General features: G+C 29.0%; 1 protein-coding gene across 4 annotated transcripts; it reads right to left on the bottom strand.

Moving 5' to 3' along the window:
• Window positions 1-3547: 3547 nt before the first annotated feature.
• LOC142324794 (uncharacterized) lies at window positions 3548-13942 on the bottom strand. 4 transcript variants are annotated; one of them, XM_075365803.1, is made up of 3 exons: window positions 13335-13578; window positions 7499-7681; window positions 3548-5011 (listed from the first exon to the last, which is right to left on the bottom strand). In XM_075365803.1, the coding sequence occupies exon 3, from the start codon at window positions 4956-4958 to the stop codon at window positions 3816-3818; it is 1143 nt and encodes a 380-aa protein (XP_075221918.1). In that variant the 5' UTR covers window positions 4959-5011; window positions 7499-7681; window positions 13335-13578; the 3' UTR covers window positions 3548-3815. The 4 variants fall into 4 exon arrangements, with proteins under 4 accessions (XP_075221918.1, XP_075221933.1, XP_075221910.1 ...); XM_075365818.1 differs by lacking the exons at window positions 7499-7681; window positions 13335-13578 and adding an exon at window positions 13703-13942; XM_075365795.1 differs by lacking the exon at window positions 7499-7681.
• Window positions 13943-15010: the final 1068 nt, after the last annotated feature.

Here is a 15010-nt window from a genome sequence, read left to right as displayed (position 1 = left end):
CTCTGAGCCTATACCAATGTCTTCAAAAGAAGAAATATGGGTAGAGGCCATTGAAGATTCTTGGTAGCTCTTAATAGGGAGTATCTATCTCTATGTAATGGAGAAAGATTCTCAAGATAATTTTTAAATCTCTCATTTTTTATAGACCATTAGTTGTTCCAACCTGTGAACCCTGTTCAAAGATGTCCTATCTTCTGGTCTCCTAAAACATTGCCATATCCTCCTAAGCTGCCTTTTGGTAGCAAAAAGGTCCATCATCTTGAAGAAAAGTACAATATTACTTTAAGTTGCACGGCAGGATTAGGAGGGGTGAAATTGGATCTTCTTTATGTTTAGAACAAAAGTAACATTCATTCATTTAAAATGTGATTTTCTATATTATATAGAAATTATATTATATTATATATATATATATATATATATATGCCTATGTGTAAAATTTGTGGCTCGAAAATCTCCAAAAGCACTAGATCAATTTCATTAAAATTTAGATATCTAAATGTATCTGTAGTTAAGTTGTGCATGTGACAATTATATGAATATTGGTTAAGTTGTTCTTGAGTTATGCTCAATTAAAAGTCAACAACAGATAACATAACCTTAACTTAAGATTATGTTGACCTGTGCAGTAGTGTATTTTTCATATGTGCTTATGCATAGAGTTTACTTTAATCAAACATATGTAGTATGCTGCCCTCTGAAAATCAAAGAGTTTACTTTAATCAAACATATGTAGTATGCTGCCCTCTGAAAATCAATGTGTTTCTGACTGTGAAATAGTATGGGCATAGGAAACAAAATGCACATTTTCTTGCACATTTCTGTGCAAGAAATTTTTTATTTTTACAAAAAAACAATTTTCTAGTTACAAAAAGCTATATTGTTTATCTTCAATGAAGTTCATATAATATGATCATGGTCATTTTTCTGAGTGCAGATATGCATACGTATACTTAAGAATGTGTACTCAAGCAATCACACATGTGTATTGTAAATACCATTAAGTCTTTTTATAATAAGAGATCTGATCTGGCATGAATAAAGGAAACAGAAAATGTCAATAAAAAAACATATATATATCTGTACGCTGCACAGATCATACAAAACCCTACACCCAGCAAGATAAAAGTTATTATTTAGTGCTTGAAGTGCACTTGCTATGCGACAAAGATTTCTTAAAAATAAAAACAACTAACACTTGCATAATTATAGAAATACTGTTTAAAAAATTATAACGTTCTAATATTCTGAAATTGGGTCAGAAAAATTGAACAATTTTAGTGTTATCATTTTTTGTCATGTTATTCAATGAAAAAAATGGAATAAAAAATGGAAAAAAGCCACAGCAGATTTGTAATTCAAAATGGTAGCAGCAGGATATTCAAATATATATTAAATTGGTTGTACATTTGATTTCAATAATCAAAAAATTAGTTATTCAAGCAACATTCTGAAATACAAATCTTTATTCGGCAACCTAATTAATTAAAAGCTTTAAAAGTTAAATCAGCTCAAGCACAACTTAAATAATTTCAACATACCTAAAATAGCTGTCTTTGTTCATATCTCAGATATAGACCTAATTTCACATTGTAGATTTCAAAAGATCTTTAATCTACAAAGAGAGTAAACAAAAAATAAAAAAGGGATAAACAAGTCTTCTGATAAACTATTAATTATACTGGACAACAACAGCAGTTATATGTTATATGGTCAATATTTGCTGAATCTTATGTATTTTTGAATGCCAACTCAAAATATGAAGTCAAAATTTTGCTATCAACCTTAGAATTTTTGCAATTGCACTTCCTATTTTCCAGCAAGTTCATGTCCATAAACAATGCAACTTTACAATATAGTTGATAAATAGCCATGAAAAATAAGTATTATTATTTACACAGTAATTAAAACAATTACAAATAATACTCATAAGATTCTTGTCATATTTTTTCTTAGATGTAACTATATCACCCATTAGTCACATATTGCACAGTGTATATGAATTTCGTTTTGGTGACTCAGTGCTGGATATAATAGTGAAAACAGTAAAAAATGTATCATGCTGTCTAAGAAAAATCTCAGCTACATTAGTCAAATGTGAGCTCTCATGTAGTAGTGCAGCTACTTTTTCTACCAATTTACAATATTATTTTTCCCTGTAAAGTTTTACAATACATGTTTGTGAGTGGTATTGCAGTGAACTCTTTAATAACAGTGTCACACAGCTACATTAACCATCCAGATGGTTTACATTTGTGGTGAAGTAATCATTAAGTCTCAGAAAGAAACTCCACCGATAATAAAAAATCATACGAACTATATTTTGGACGTAAAGTAGGTGATAAGGACAGGTCCTGGACTCCTCATATTTGCTGTAATTCATGTGTAACGCTATTGACTAGTTGGTTCAATGGATTTCTTCACATGATATTTGAAAGTACCGAAGAATCGCTTTACAGACTGCTACTTTAATGAAAATATCAGAGATTACAGCTAAGATTAGAAATACTGTTAAATATTCAGATTATTCCCTCTGCTCAGTCCATACCAGTGCCTCACAGTCCATAGTTTCCAATTCCTGATCACCAAAATCATAAGAATTAGACATAAAAATGAAACGGTTGTTAAAAGTTTTACAGATTTATCAGATGATTAACAAAGGACAGATGCAGATGTTTTAGAAAATACAAATACTGAATCAAACTTAATTAATCAGTCAGAATTAAATGATCTCATTCATGAAATAAACCTTATCCAAGCTTTGGAACATTTGTACCATTATATGGTGTCTTTATAACCTCCTCAAAGCATAGTTTGAAAGCAGTCCTTCTTCATATTGAAAATATCCCATCAATACCTTTAGCTCATCAGCTCACAACAAGGAGTCATATGGAAATATGAAACCTTGTGTTGTATAAGATTCAGTATAAGGAACATTTGTGGAGACCTGAATTGAGTTGTTCTTGAGTTACACGCAATTAAAAGTCAACAACAGATAACATTATCTCAATTTGAGATTATGTTGACCTGTGTAGTAGTGTATTTTTCAGATGTGCATGCAGTGAGTCACAGTGGTGAGAGAGTTGAAACTTAATGCTTGTGCATAGCCTACTTGCTAGTCGAACATATGTAGTGCGCTGTACTCTGAAGATCAAGTGTGTTTCTGACTGTGAAATAGAATAGCACCAAATAACATCTTATTTGGTTAACAACTAGGATATACTAAATTTTGTTGCTTCTTGTCCAAGTGGGGTAGCAGAGATAGGAAGACTCGTATTAAATAAGAGTAGCCAAAAAGAGAAACACTGACTGTAGGAGAGAAAAATATTATGGGTCCAGCACTAGCAAAACCTGAAAAAGTTTACTTTCTACCATTACACATTAAAGTAGGTTTAAGGAAAAATTTTTTCAAAGCAATGAATCATGACTGGACTGGGTTTCATTCTTTTTTTAAAAAGTTTTGTAATATAAGTGATGTCAAGATAAAGGAAAGTATATTTGTTGGACTGCAAATAAGATAACTAATGAATGATAATGATACACCAAAAAATCTAAAAGGAGGTTTTATTAGGCATGTAGAAATTGCTGTATAATATTTTTATACTACGTTACAATGGTTTTTTTCTTATGACAAAAAATTAATTAAAAAAACTATGCCTGACAAGAGAAACCACTCACATTTTTGAAATCAAGTGTCAAAAATACTATACGATTCAGCTATTATTTTTGTAACAAAGAGCAAAATTTCATTGTCCAGCATTAAGTAAATTGTTATCTAAGTTCTAAATTCTGTTTATTACATTATAGAAGCAACTTTAATGGTGCTGCTTTTTTACATGTTTAAACAAATAATCTTTATTACAAAAAGCCATACTGCATATGGAGCATTTAAAATCTTTTGTACCTGAATGTAAACTGGTGTGTCTTTTAAGAGCAGCCTTATAATTGAAAGATTTATTACAGATATCACATTTAAATTCATGAGTGCCAAAATGTATTTTCATATGGCTAACAAGTGAAGCACGTTGTATAAATGCTTTATTACACGATTCAAAATCGCACTTATAATTACGTTCATCAGTGTGTATTTTAACATGTTTATTTAGATCACGCTTTTCTAGAAATGCTTTATTACACACATTGCATATATGATTTCGATCCCCAGTATGAACTTTCATATGCGACATAAGTGTACTTTTAAAAGTGAATGTTTTGTTACAGACATTACAAATGAAATCTTTTTCACCTGTATGTAATTTAATATGATTAACTAATGCATTATTTCTACGAAATAATTTTCCACAGAAATCACACTTATAATTTTTTTCATCGGTATGCCTTTTGATATGTTGTACAAGAGCATTGTTATAAGTAAAACTCATACCACAGAATGAACACTTAAAATTTTTAATTTCACTATGTATCCGCATATGCTTTATCAAATTACTCTTGTCAAGAAATGATTTATTACAAGTATCACACACAAATTCTCGTTCACGATCAGTGGCATGAACTTTAAGATGAGCCAGTAAATTACAATTACGAGTAAATAGTTTCCCACAAATATCACACTTAAAATTTCTTGCTTTACTGGTTGTGTACAATCGTATATGGCTCTTTAAATAACATCTTGATGACAAAGGTTTACCACAATATTTACAACTACTTAATGTCACAGTGGTATCTTCACTACCCTCAGTGGAAAGAGTAGTAGAAGCATTGGTGACATTGTGTTCTGCATAATCCTGACCTCTTTCCAAAGTTTCTATTTTCACATTGTGTATAAAATCAGTATCATCCTGACTTGTTTCACTTTTAATAGATTCTTGTTTCAACGGTTTCATCTGCAATGATGATTCACTGTTTTCTATTGTTTCTCCATCATTATAACAAGTGTAATTTTGAAGTTGACAATTTTCTTGTTTCAGCTGAAAGAAAGAGTCTTCAACAGTCCCCATGATGTACCTAATAATCTCTTATCATTATCTTCGTCTTGATTATCTTGAGTATTCTGCAAGAAACAAATACATTTTCTACATTATCCATTACAAAATAAAGTAATAACTAGAAAATAAAATCAGTATTATGACACACACTGTATCAGTTTGGTGAAGTATACTTCTACCCATAGGGCAGCACTATTTCCATACTGCTGGGTAATTTTGGAAATATAGAAAAAAAAAGAAGAAATATCAAGTAACAATCAGAAAAAAGTTTGAAGTAGGCAATAATTTGTCAATACTTAGAAAAGAAATTAATCAGTACTAATAAAACATTGGCACATTCAAGCCAAGGATTAATCTTTTGATTTAAGTACAAATTTACCTGAATGAGCTACTGAGACAATTTATATATACAATGATTTTACATATTATTAGAGATTTCATTTCATTGCAACCTGCTGGTAAACTAACTGGTAATCTGCCACCTATTCTTACTGACGGTATTAAACTTCCTGCTCGCAAAGAATGTTTCAAATAAAATAAACACACGGTGTTCATTTCTACAGCTAATACAAACTACACATTTTTTACTCAGAAAAGAGTTGTGTACAGGATAGCAGAGAGGAATAAAAAATTTAAACAAATGTGAATTAAAATATTAGATTAGTTTTATTTTGATATTTATATGATTAGCGGAGAAGCTAAAATTACACCATTCATCATGCACTTTATAAGGTCGTTAATTAAAACAAAACCTGCAGATTGTAATCATTCATGAATATACATCCTTGTTTTTGAGAATGAAAATTACTATAATTTGTTGCAATATCTTGAATAGAGAATGTAATAAACTCAAATCCAAAACTTCAATTCATGAATACTATGAGAAAAGAACACTTGGCTTTTTAAAAACCTTCAAAAAAAGAAATCACACACTGAAAAGTCTGATATATCACAATGTCTAATCATTACTATTCTAGGACATTAAAAAAAATAATAAAAAGAAAAATGTAAGGAGAATATACACACACATATACACTACAAAATGTTAATATGTAGCCTACCAAATTCAAATTGCATTAGCAGTAGAATACAATTATTTTAAAAACTATCAATCTCTGCTGCATTACTTATTTCTCTTATGCAATAGATAAATAAACTGCACATCTATTACAAAAGAAGAATGTGCCTAAGAGATAAAATGACGGTTCTGTAAAATATGTCAGATAAAAGGAGAGGACAAGAAAGGTTAGGGTATCAACCTTAGACAGGGGAAAGGGAAAAAAAGGGTAGAAAGTGAAAGGGAAGTATGAGCAGACAAAAAGGGTGCCAGAAGGGACTTGAAAGTAGGCTAAATGCTAACACCTGCCAGATGACAGACTACCCACTACCACCACTGCTTTTATTAAAAAATTTATTTAAAAATATATTTATATAAAATAATTTATAAAACCTACCTGCAGAAACACACATTTTAACTACCGTATTTCAGTCACTGAAGTAAAATGAACTACTCTGGTACTGCTATAATCTATTGGTAAATAACGAAACTAATGTTTAATATTAAGATTTTAATATACTTTTTAAATGACTTAATTTAAATCAAAGGTTCTGTTTTTTAACATTTGGATAAAACTGGGTTTCATCAAAAATTCAAATACATTTTGTAAATTTTCACATTTGTAACATTTTGCTAATAACTATTCAATAAAAAAAATTATTCAGTTAAAATTACTTGTTTTCTATTCCTGAACCACCTGAATCTTTACCAAATAAAAAATTTTAAGGAGCAATATTCTTCTGAAGTACAACAAATCAAGTTACACAAAGCATATCACCATGAAGAATGATGTGGAGTCAGAAAAAACTAGGTTCTCACAGCTCAGAGTTTCTATATTCAGATACTTTTTTTCTTAGGTCTGGATGCTTCTTACTCAATACTAAATCTGCTGCTTCAAAATTTTGAATCCATATCTTCATAGTGTGAGGTGATGGAGAATGACACCAAAATTGAAAGTGATAAACTTCTTGTCGCCCAGCTACATTTACAATAACTGCTTTACTACAAAATCGACTTTGGACCAATGCTCCATTGTAACAAAAACCAGTGACTGCAAAACAAAATTTTTTACAGTCTAGCCAACTCAATCATGACTTTGCAATGAAAAATTCAAATTCACCTGATCCTGCATGCTATCCTGTATAAAATGAATGGATGTCTTTCCTGAAATCTTTCATCTGTAGAATGAAATATTACCTGTTCAGATTAATTCATTTTTATTTAAAAAAGAAAAGAAAAAATACAAATCTTTATCTACAAACTAACTAACTTGTAATAATATAACAATACTAAGCAAATCTATGACGCAGAAAGGAACATTACAATTGTTTAGCAACTTTACAATAGTTTTCCTCTTTCCTTGACCTTAAATGTTATTAACAGAAAAAAAAAATATATTGTAACTCATCACAGTTTAGAAAAACTCAGTAGATTTAACTGAGATATTTAAAGTAGTGTTAACATTGCTAATGATACAGTCGACATGATAACTCACTGTGATAGAACACTATAGAGAGCAAAATGCTGTTGTACTGGTATATATTTTGTGTTCATCTTTTTCACATTTCATACGTTGTATTTTTCAATCTTCATTCTACAATTCTGTATTTTATAAACAATATTTTTCAATATTCATCGTCTTTTCTTTTTTTGATAGCATCCTCTCATTCATGCTTACCTGTAGATTAGAACAAGGAGTCGTTTTAAAAAATCAAAACTAATCCATTATAATAATAGTTACAACAAAATAACAAAAAAAAATTAGAATTGTTACATTCAGACAATTAAGCTCATGTAGCTGACCTTCGCACCATGTCTGTCCATGTGGTATATAAAGTTATAAGAATCAAATAAATTGTGAGAAAAACGAAAATTCAGTACTCCTGAGAAATCTTGTAAACAATTTTCATAACTACACATAAAATATAGTTAATATTAAAAAAATTATTAGCGGTTACAAAAACAACACTTTTTAAACAATCTTCATATAAAATGCACAAATGGAACTTTAGATCAAAGAATGAGTTTTAGATGAAAGAAGGTTGAAAATAGTAAAAGTTTCTATAGAAAAACACAGTATATATCTCAAAAAGAAAATTATTTAAAACAGATTAAAATTTACAGACAGGAAGGAAGGGCAATTTTTTTCAGAAAAGTTAATATATTCACTTTTGACAAACAAAAAGTTGATTGATTCCTATTAACACTTAGCGCCATATATATCAATCTGATACATTTTTAGCAATGTCAAAACGGCCACGTTTATAATTTTGATGCACACGTAATGGTCTTGTTTGATAAATAAAAAATGTCTGGCCTGGGGTGAAGTTTTACTGATTTAGGTGTGGCGCTAAGAGTGTTAAATAGTCAATAAAACCCACATCCAAGTAACTGAAACTCATATTAGTACATAATCACAGTGTTACAGGAAAAATTCATAAAGCACTTTTGATTCTTAAATTGCGTCTTAAACAAGGACAATACCAGGAAACATAATCCTGAGAACTAAAAAAAGTGGTAATAAAGAGTTAATCTTCCTTCAATCTTATTCAGTTTTGTGATTGACAATACTTTCAATCATGATGCAAAATTACATAAGTTGCAGAATACAAATTACTGAAAACAAGAATAGTAAAAATGGCTACTAAGCAAATAGTCAGTGCCTCGCTATGTGGAGTAACTACTTCAATAAAATGTTAGAGAATTATGATTAGAAAATATGAAGTGTGCCAAAATATCACAGTGAACTACATCAAATTGAGATGATCTGGGAGAAAGTAAAAAATCAGATTGCGAAAGAAAATGTCACATAAGCAAAATGTAATAAAAGAAATGGCAGATTTCTGAACTAGAGACTGAATATTGAAAGCAGTGCTGCAAACATGCATTATAAATAACAGGCAGAGTTGCCAACATTCAAACCAAAAAGTTTATAATACCTAAAAATGATAGAAAAAACAATGATAATGATGGATGGGATAAAGCCACAATTCTACTTTCTACATTTCCTTTTTATTAAAATAAAGAGATTAATAAAATAATAACTAAATTAAAATGTGAAAATGGGATATAAAAATAAATGTATAAGCAAAAGTATCATTAACACAGATAATAAAGGAAAACAGTACGTTCACCATTCAGTAAACTCAAGTGTAGCATATTCTGTGACTCTCCACCTTGGTTCATTATTTACTTATTAAGGATAATAAAATTGTTAAATAAATACAGATGAAATTTTAGGTATTTATTTCACAAAAATGAGACAAAGATTATGTACTTTAAATTTTAATTAATTTTTTTTTGTTAATTTTTGTAGTGTTTGATAAAATAAATGTAATATTTCTTTTACCACTATATTCAACAACGAGCATAAGAATTCTTATATTCCTCCTTCAGTTACAATAGTTAAAGCATGAAATTAAACAAGCTAATGAATGCATTTTCTTTTTATATATGTTAAATTCATAAAATTTTTACAATTTTTATATTGTACTGCTGAGCCATCTGAAAATTACATTAGTTTATTCACAATATTATACTTTTCTTTTAAAAATTGAATTAGTTTTTTCTGAAAAAATAACTGATACTGTGTCATGCTTAAGGCAGTCAGACATAACTAAAAATCATCATTTAAAGTGCCTGCAAATTCTTGGCTTTTAAAATAAGTAGTAAAAGAATGAACTGTAGCCTGGTGATTGTTCCAGTGAAAGGGCTTCATCTTGCAGCACAAATGAACAATTTTCAGCAGTGACATAATGTGATAAAGTTTCCAGATTCAATTACAGTTTTTAAATTTTTTAAGAAGTTTAACTGCAGAAGCAACAAATGAATGGCAAACTAGAATTTATTATTTTTCAATAAATGTCTAATAAAATCTTTTGTGTTGTTCTCTAGAGTTTCTAAATCTGAACGATCAACTAATATCCATTGCTTTAAAGATATTTTGTTCAGAGAATTTTCAACAAATACTGAATTTAAAATGTTTTTAAAATTGTCAGAATCTGGACAATTCTTACATTCGCCAAGATAACAAATTTCTTGAAGCAGATTACAAATAATTGTGGCACAAAGTGTTTATAAAAAGTGAAATTATTGCTGCACTATTTTGTTAAATAATTTAATTTACATCCTTCACACATTAATTTCACATTCTGATGGATAATACACTATGAATTACACTAACACCTGCTAAAACACAATTTTTAGGATGTAAAGCAGTAAAGGTAGAAAACCCAATTTTAATACACGTATGAATGTAAACTGTTGATTATCTCTTTCAGATTAGCCAGTGCAGTAGTTTTTTTGAATTTGAATGTTTCCACAAGGTGTCTTGTTTGTGACACAGTCTTTTTTGCCTGGCATTACATGACTTACATCATCTGATTTATAAAATACCTGGAATACATCCAACTATGTTTTGATCCAGACAATTTCCAGGTTTAGGATTCAATGATGACACAATCCCTTGTTCAATAACTAGTAGTTTTGTCTGTCATATCATGTAATTGGTAGTTCCTGGGAATTCATCTTGCATTTTTTTTTATGTTCCAACTTCATGGAAGAAGATTAAGAATTCTATCCTTAAAGACTTCTATCTGTTGTTCAATTAAATTTTTCTTTAAACAGTACCAAGATTTTGTTATCAGGTTAAACTTGAGATGAAGTCTCAAGAGTTTTTACTAGCTATCTTTTTGGTATGTTTTCTCTTGCAATCTTTTAGATTTTTCAGGTGATTCTCCAATACTCACTAGACTCTCATTGAGCCTGCCTAATGCAAAATTCATTTCCTCATAAAGGGCTTCTTCACCATCATCTGATGCTGCTGCTGCTTCTTCTTCTTCTTCTTTGGAAGTCACCTTCTAAACTTTGATTTATTTTTTCTACCATCCACGGTAACACTTTTCTTAAATTCTTAGTAACATTATTATGACCTACTTCTTGAAATGGATTACAACATTTATTATTATAAAAAGTTGCCATATTGGAGATAGCTAACTTAAAAAAAAAACTTAAGTAACTATAATAACACTTAGATCACAATTACAAACACTGAATATCTTGACTTCAGGGCAGGTGTATTTATCAGGGCAGGCTCATGCTTTCTTAGATCATGTTATTCCTCAAATAAATTATTTAAATAAATCAAATATTTTAGGTCATATTTAATATTGTTTACACTAAAATAATGGGAACAGACTATGACTAAACTGATGATATAGTAAGCTTCATTACATTTTAACTTTCAATTTGTATTAATTACACTCTGTCCTCGCATTACATCATCATTGGTTATTTGGGTACTTCCGTATTAACGCCACCGCAGCTACAGCTTTATTTAAAAACAAAATAGTCAATCAGATTTCGATGGAAAATGGGCCGATATAAGAGTTCAACATAGATTCAAAACAGTCTTTATTAATTTTAATAAATGGTTATTATTTATTTTATAAATATAATTTAATCAAACTTAACCTACGCTCGCTAACCTTGACTAACATGTACTTTTTTGAGTATTTATTTAATAAATAATTATTGCAATTATTTATTATTTAAAAAATCAAATTGCAATAATTACTGAATTTATTAAATAAATACTCAAAAGATTACAGTGTTAATTAGTCAAGGTTAGCGAGCGAAGCGAGCGTGGGTTAAGTTTGGTTAAATTATATTTATAAAATAAATAAATATAAATAACCATTTATATTCTGTTTTGAATAAACTACTTTGTTTTTAAATAAAACTGTAGCTGCGGTGGCGTTAATACGTAAGTACCGTTATTTGATTTAGTTGAGATATACAATTTCTTATTAAGAAATTAGGGGACAAAACAAATGAGTAACATATTACCTTATTACTTTTAGTTTCTTTTTTCAAGACATTTTATTTGATTTTGCAAGTTCAGCCCACAAATAAAGTATTTACCACCTCAAAACTCAAAAGATCTTTTTGTTAAAACATTGATACTCGTTTTTTTTTCTCTTGATCCCAATACAGTATCAGTTTCAAACTTCCACAGCTATTTTATAATATAATGATGGATAAAATATTTTTATAAAAAAATTGATGCTATTTTTTTCTTAAATTCAAAGTTAAAAGTCAAAAGGCTTATAATAAAGAATTATGTAAACATAGACTTGTTGTATTTCATATGAAAGAGCATCAAATAAGTTTTAAAATAAGTCAAAAATTTATCATTCTACGTTAATAAATAACAAAGTTATGTCGACCTAGCACTACTGCCGCAAGTCAAAATTTGCTATTTTTCAACAAATTTGAAGAGCTCTAAAAACAAAACAATTAATGACAGAGATTTGAATGCAGTATTTTCTCATAATTCTACCAAAAGTTAATTAATACCAAATTTTATGAAAATCCTAGTCAGTCAGGATATCCACTTTTTTGATGTGACCGGAATGATTCATGTTTCAAAATGAATATTGGGGTTTTAAAGCTATGTAATATTTCTCAAGTTTCAGATTCATTGATTAATTATACATGAAATGAAAGAGTAACTCAAACATTTTTAATGTGCACAAACTCTAAAGCCTATAGATTATGGTTTGCATGCTAACTTTGCAAATGAAATGATGTAGACATATAAATGGTAAAACCAGCAAATTACATGAACTTTATGTAAAAATGGTAAACAATTAATTATAAATTAATTATGGATGATAATATTAGACAATTGTTGCTGTAAAATAAAACCTTACAAAATTATTATCTAAATATATTTGAGTTACCTTCAAACCTTTAATTGATTTTCAAAGAACAATCTATACTATGAATAAAAAAAATATGATTACTCACACGAAATACAACTGTGAATTGTAACATTGATATTAGGTTCTAAATGCCAGCCCTTTGATTATCAAAAAAGGGATTGGATTCTTTTATGTAATCTATATAACACTAGGTATATTTTAATGCACACCAATTTTATAAGCCAGTAATATAATAGTATAAATGAATATAGTAAACATTTTTAGAAATCTAGCACGCTTACAGAGTTTAAATTAAAAAAAAACAAGCTATTCAAATAGTTGACTAATATTAAAAGCATCGATATTACCTGTCGGTATTTATAATAACAAAAAAAAAAACTAAACACCGACAAATTAGAATGGTGCAGTATGTAGGTGATCAAGATATTCCAAAATAACGGAATGCAGAACCAGTAGGAAAAACAACAATAAAATTGGTTGTATCAAGCATTAGCCACATGGTATATCACTGGTAAGAAAATTAAATTCTGAAAAAAACAACATAAAATGATTAAAAGCTTTTATTTGAAAAAAAACATCAACAGCAAATAAAACTGCTCCGATTACCTCAAAAGAAATGATGAATAGATGATTTTAGGTAATGATTACAAAGAAACATAATTTCTGTTGAACAGATTCGATTATTATGTCAGTGCCTCATAAATTAAATTATGGAATAAATATTACCTAAACTTTTAATGTAAGGTTTAATAGTCCACACTGACTTCGGTATTTTACGTTGCAATAGTATAGGTCCTTCAAAATTCAAGCACAACATATTTCCTTATTTTGCTTCGGTAAGAAAACAAAATATGAGGTAAACATGCCGGGAGAGAAATTTTGGTTTACAAACGTGTAGCCAGAAACATACTGAAAGCATTAGGTTTTATATAAATGATAACAGTTTTGACATAAATTATTAATTTTATTTTTACCTTATATAAAGAGATTACAGAAATTTCTTAATACATTTTATTTCCACAAATAAATATTCAAGTAAATAATAAACATCATAATCCATACAGTCGTGACGCTAACCTCAAATTTCCATAATTTCAGAAAATTCAATTGACCCTTTCTTTCAAGAACCTTAAATCAGTTTCAAAACCCGACATAATTAATTTACCTGAATAATTGATAAAACTACTTACTAAATGGTTATTACCTACTAACCTATACTACTATACTATAATAGGTTACTACATACTAACCTATTGTAAGATGTTAGTTGTACAATAATAATAATAGTAATAGTTGAACAATAATAGTAATCACAGCATCTTATGACTGATAAAACTACAGATCTGGCTGAGTTACTGATTAAGTATTAAATCTCTCTATTTCTAATTCAAAATGAATTAAAAAATGTCAACTTTCCTTTTGAGAATCATGATTTGTGTTAGTTTTACTGAACCATATCAAGCTAGAAAATGGAATGCTTAGCGACAGAAAATGTTAGGAAGTCGATGGGACGGCTTCCTCGCGGGTGGCATCTGGCGCGGCTAGTGATCTCGACGCCGGCTATACTGGATAATCTTTAATATAAAAGGTGTCTGTTACGGTATGTACGATGGGCTGTGAATTTAAAATCAATCAAAACTCATAGTCATAGAATTTCATACTTTAAAAATAAAGAGTTGCATATAGGCTTTATTTTCGTTAAATGTATGCAACGTATTATATTTAACGTGAACACAATGGTAATAAAAAATAAAATGCAGTCATCCCTTCTTATCTGCTACCCTGAGCCGAAAAATGAAAAACTATAAATAAACTTCAGTTTTAGGTCTTAGTAATGGTAAGAAATAATTAAAATCTTACACCTGGAACATATGAGAAACTCTGTCACTTAAATCAGTGAAATCTATCAATGAAGCAAGACTAGTATGTACGAGACAGGAGTTTTATAAAATCTGTTAGCTGTAACATAGAAGTTTCAGTAATTAAATAATTTTATTTGCAAGAATATAAGTGAACTGAAGTTTTGACTGTCAAAGAACTACTTTAACCCAACTCACAACACTTTTGTTCATGGCTTACATAAAGGAGTTTTTTATGATGAACTAAACCTAGTATTAATTTAATATTAGATGTAGCCATTCTTCAAACAAATATTAGATTTCTAACCTTCCTCTTTTGTACTTTTGAGCCATTTGAGTACAGTAGACAATTCTGTAACTACAACCAATGTGTAGTTTGTACATATATTAAATCTATTTTTAAGTACTTTCAGTCAATTTGAT

This window comes from Lycorma delicatula, chromosome 1 (genome assembly GCF_047948215.1).
Source record: "Lycorma delicatula isolate Av1 chromosome 1, ASM4794821v1, whole genome shotgun sequence".
In the NCBI taxonomy this organism is placed as follows: Eukaryota; Metazoa; Arthropoda; class Insecta; order Hemiptera; family Fulgoridae; genus Lycorma; species Lycorma delicatula.
The sequence above is the reverse complement of the archived record's forward strand: the minus strand, read 5'-3'. Positions and strand labels throughout refer to the sequence as shown.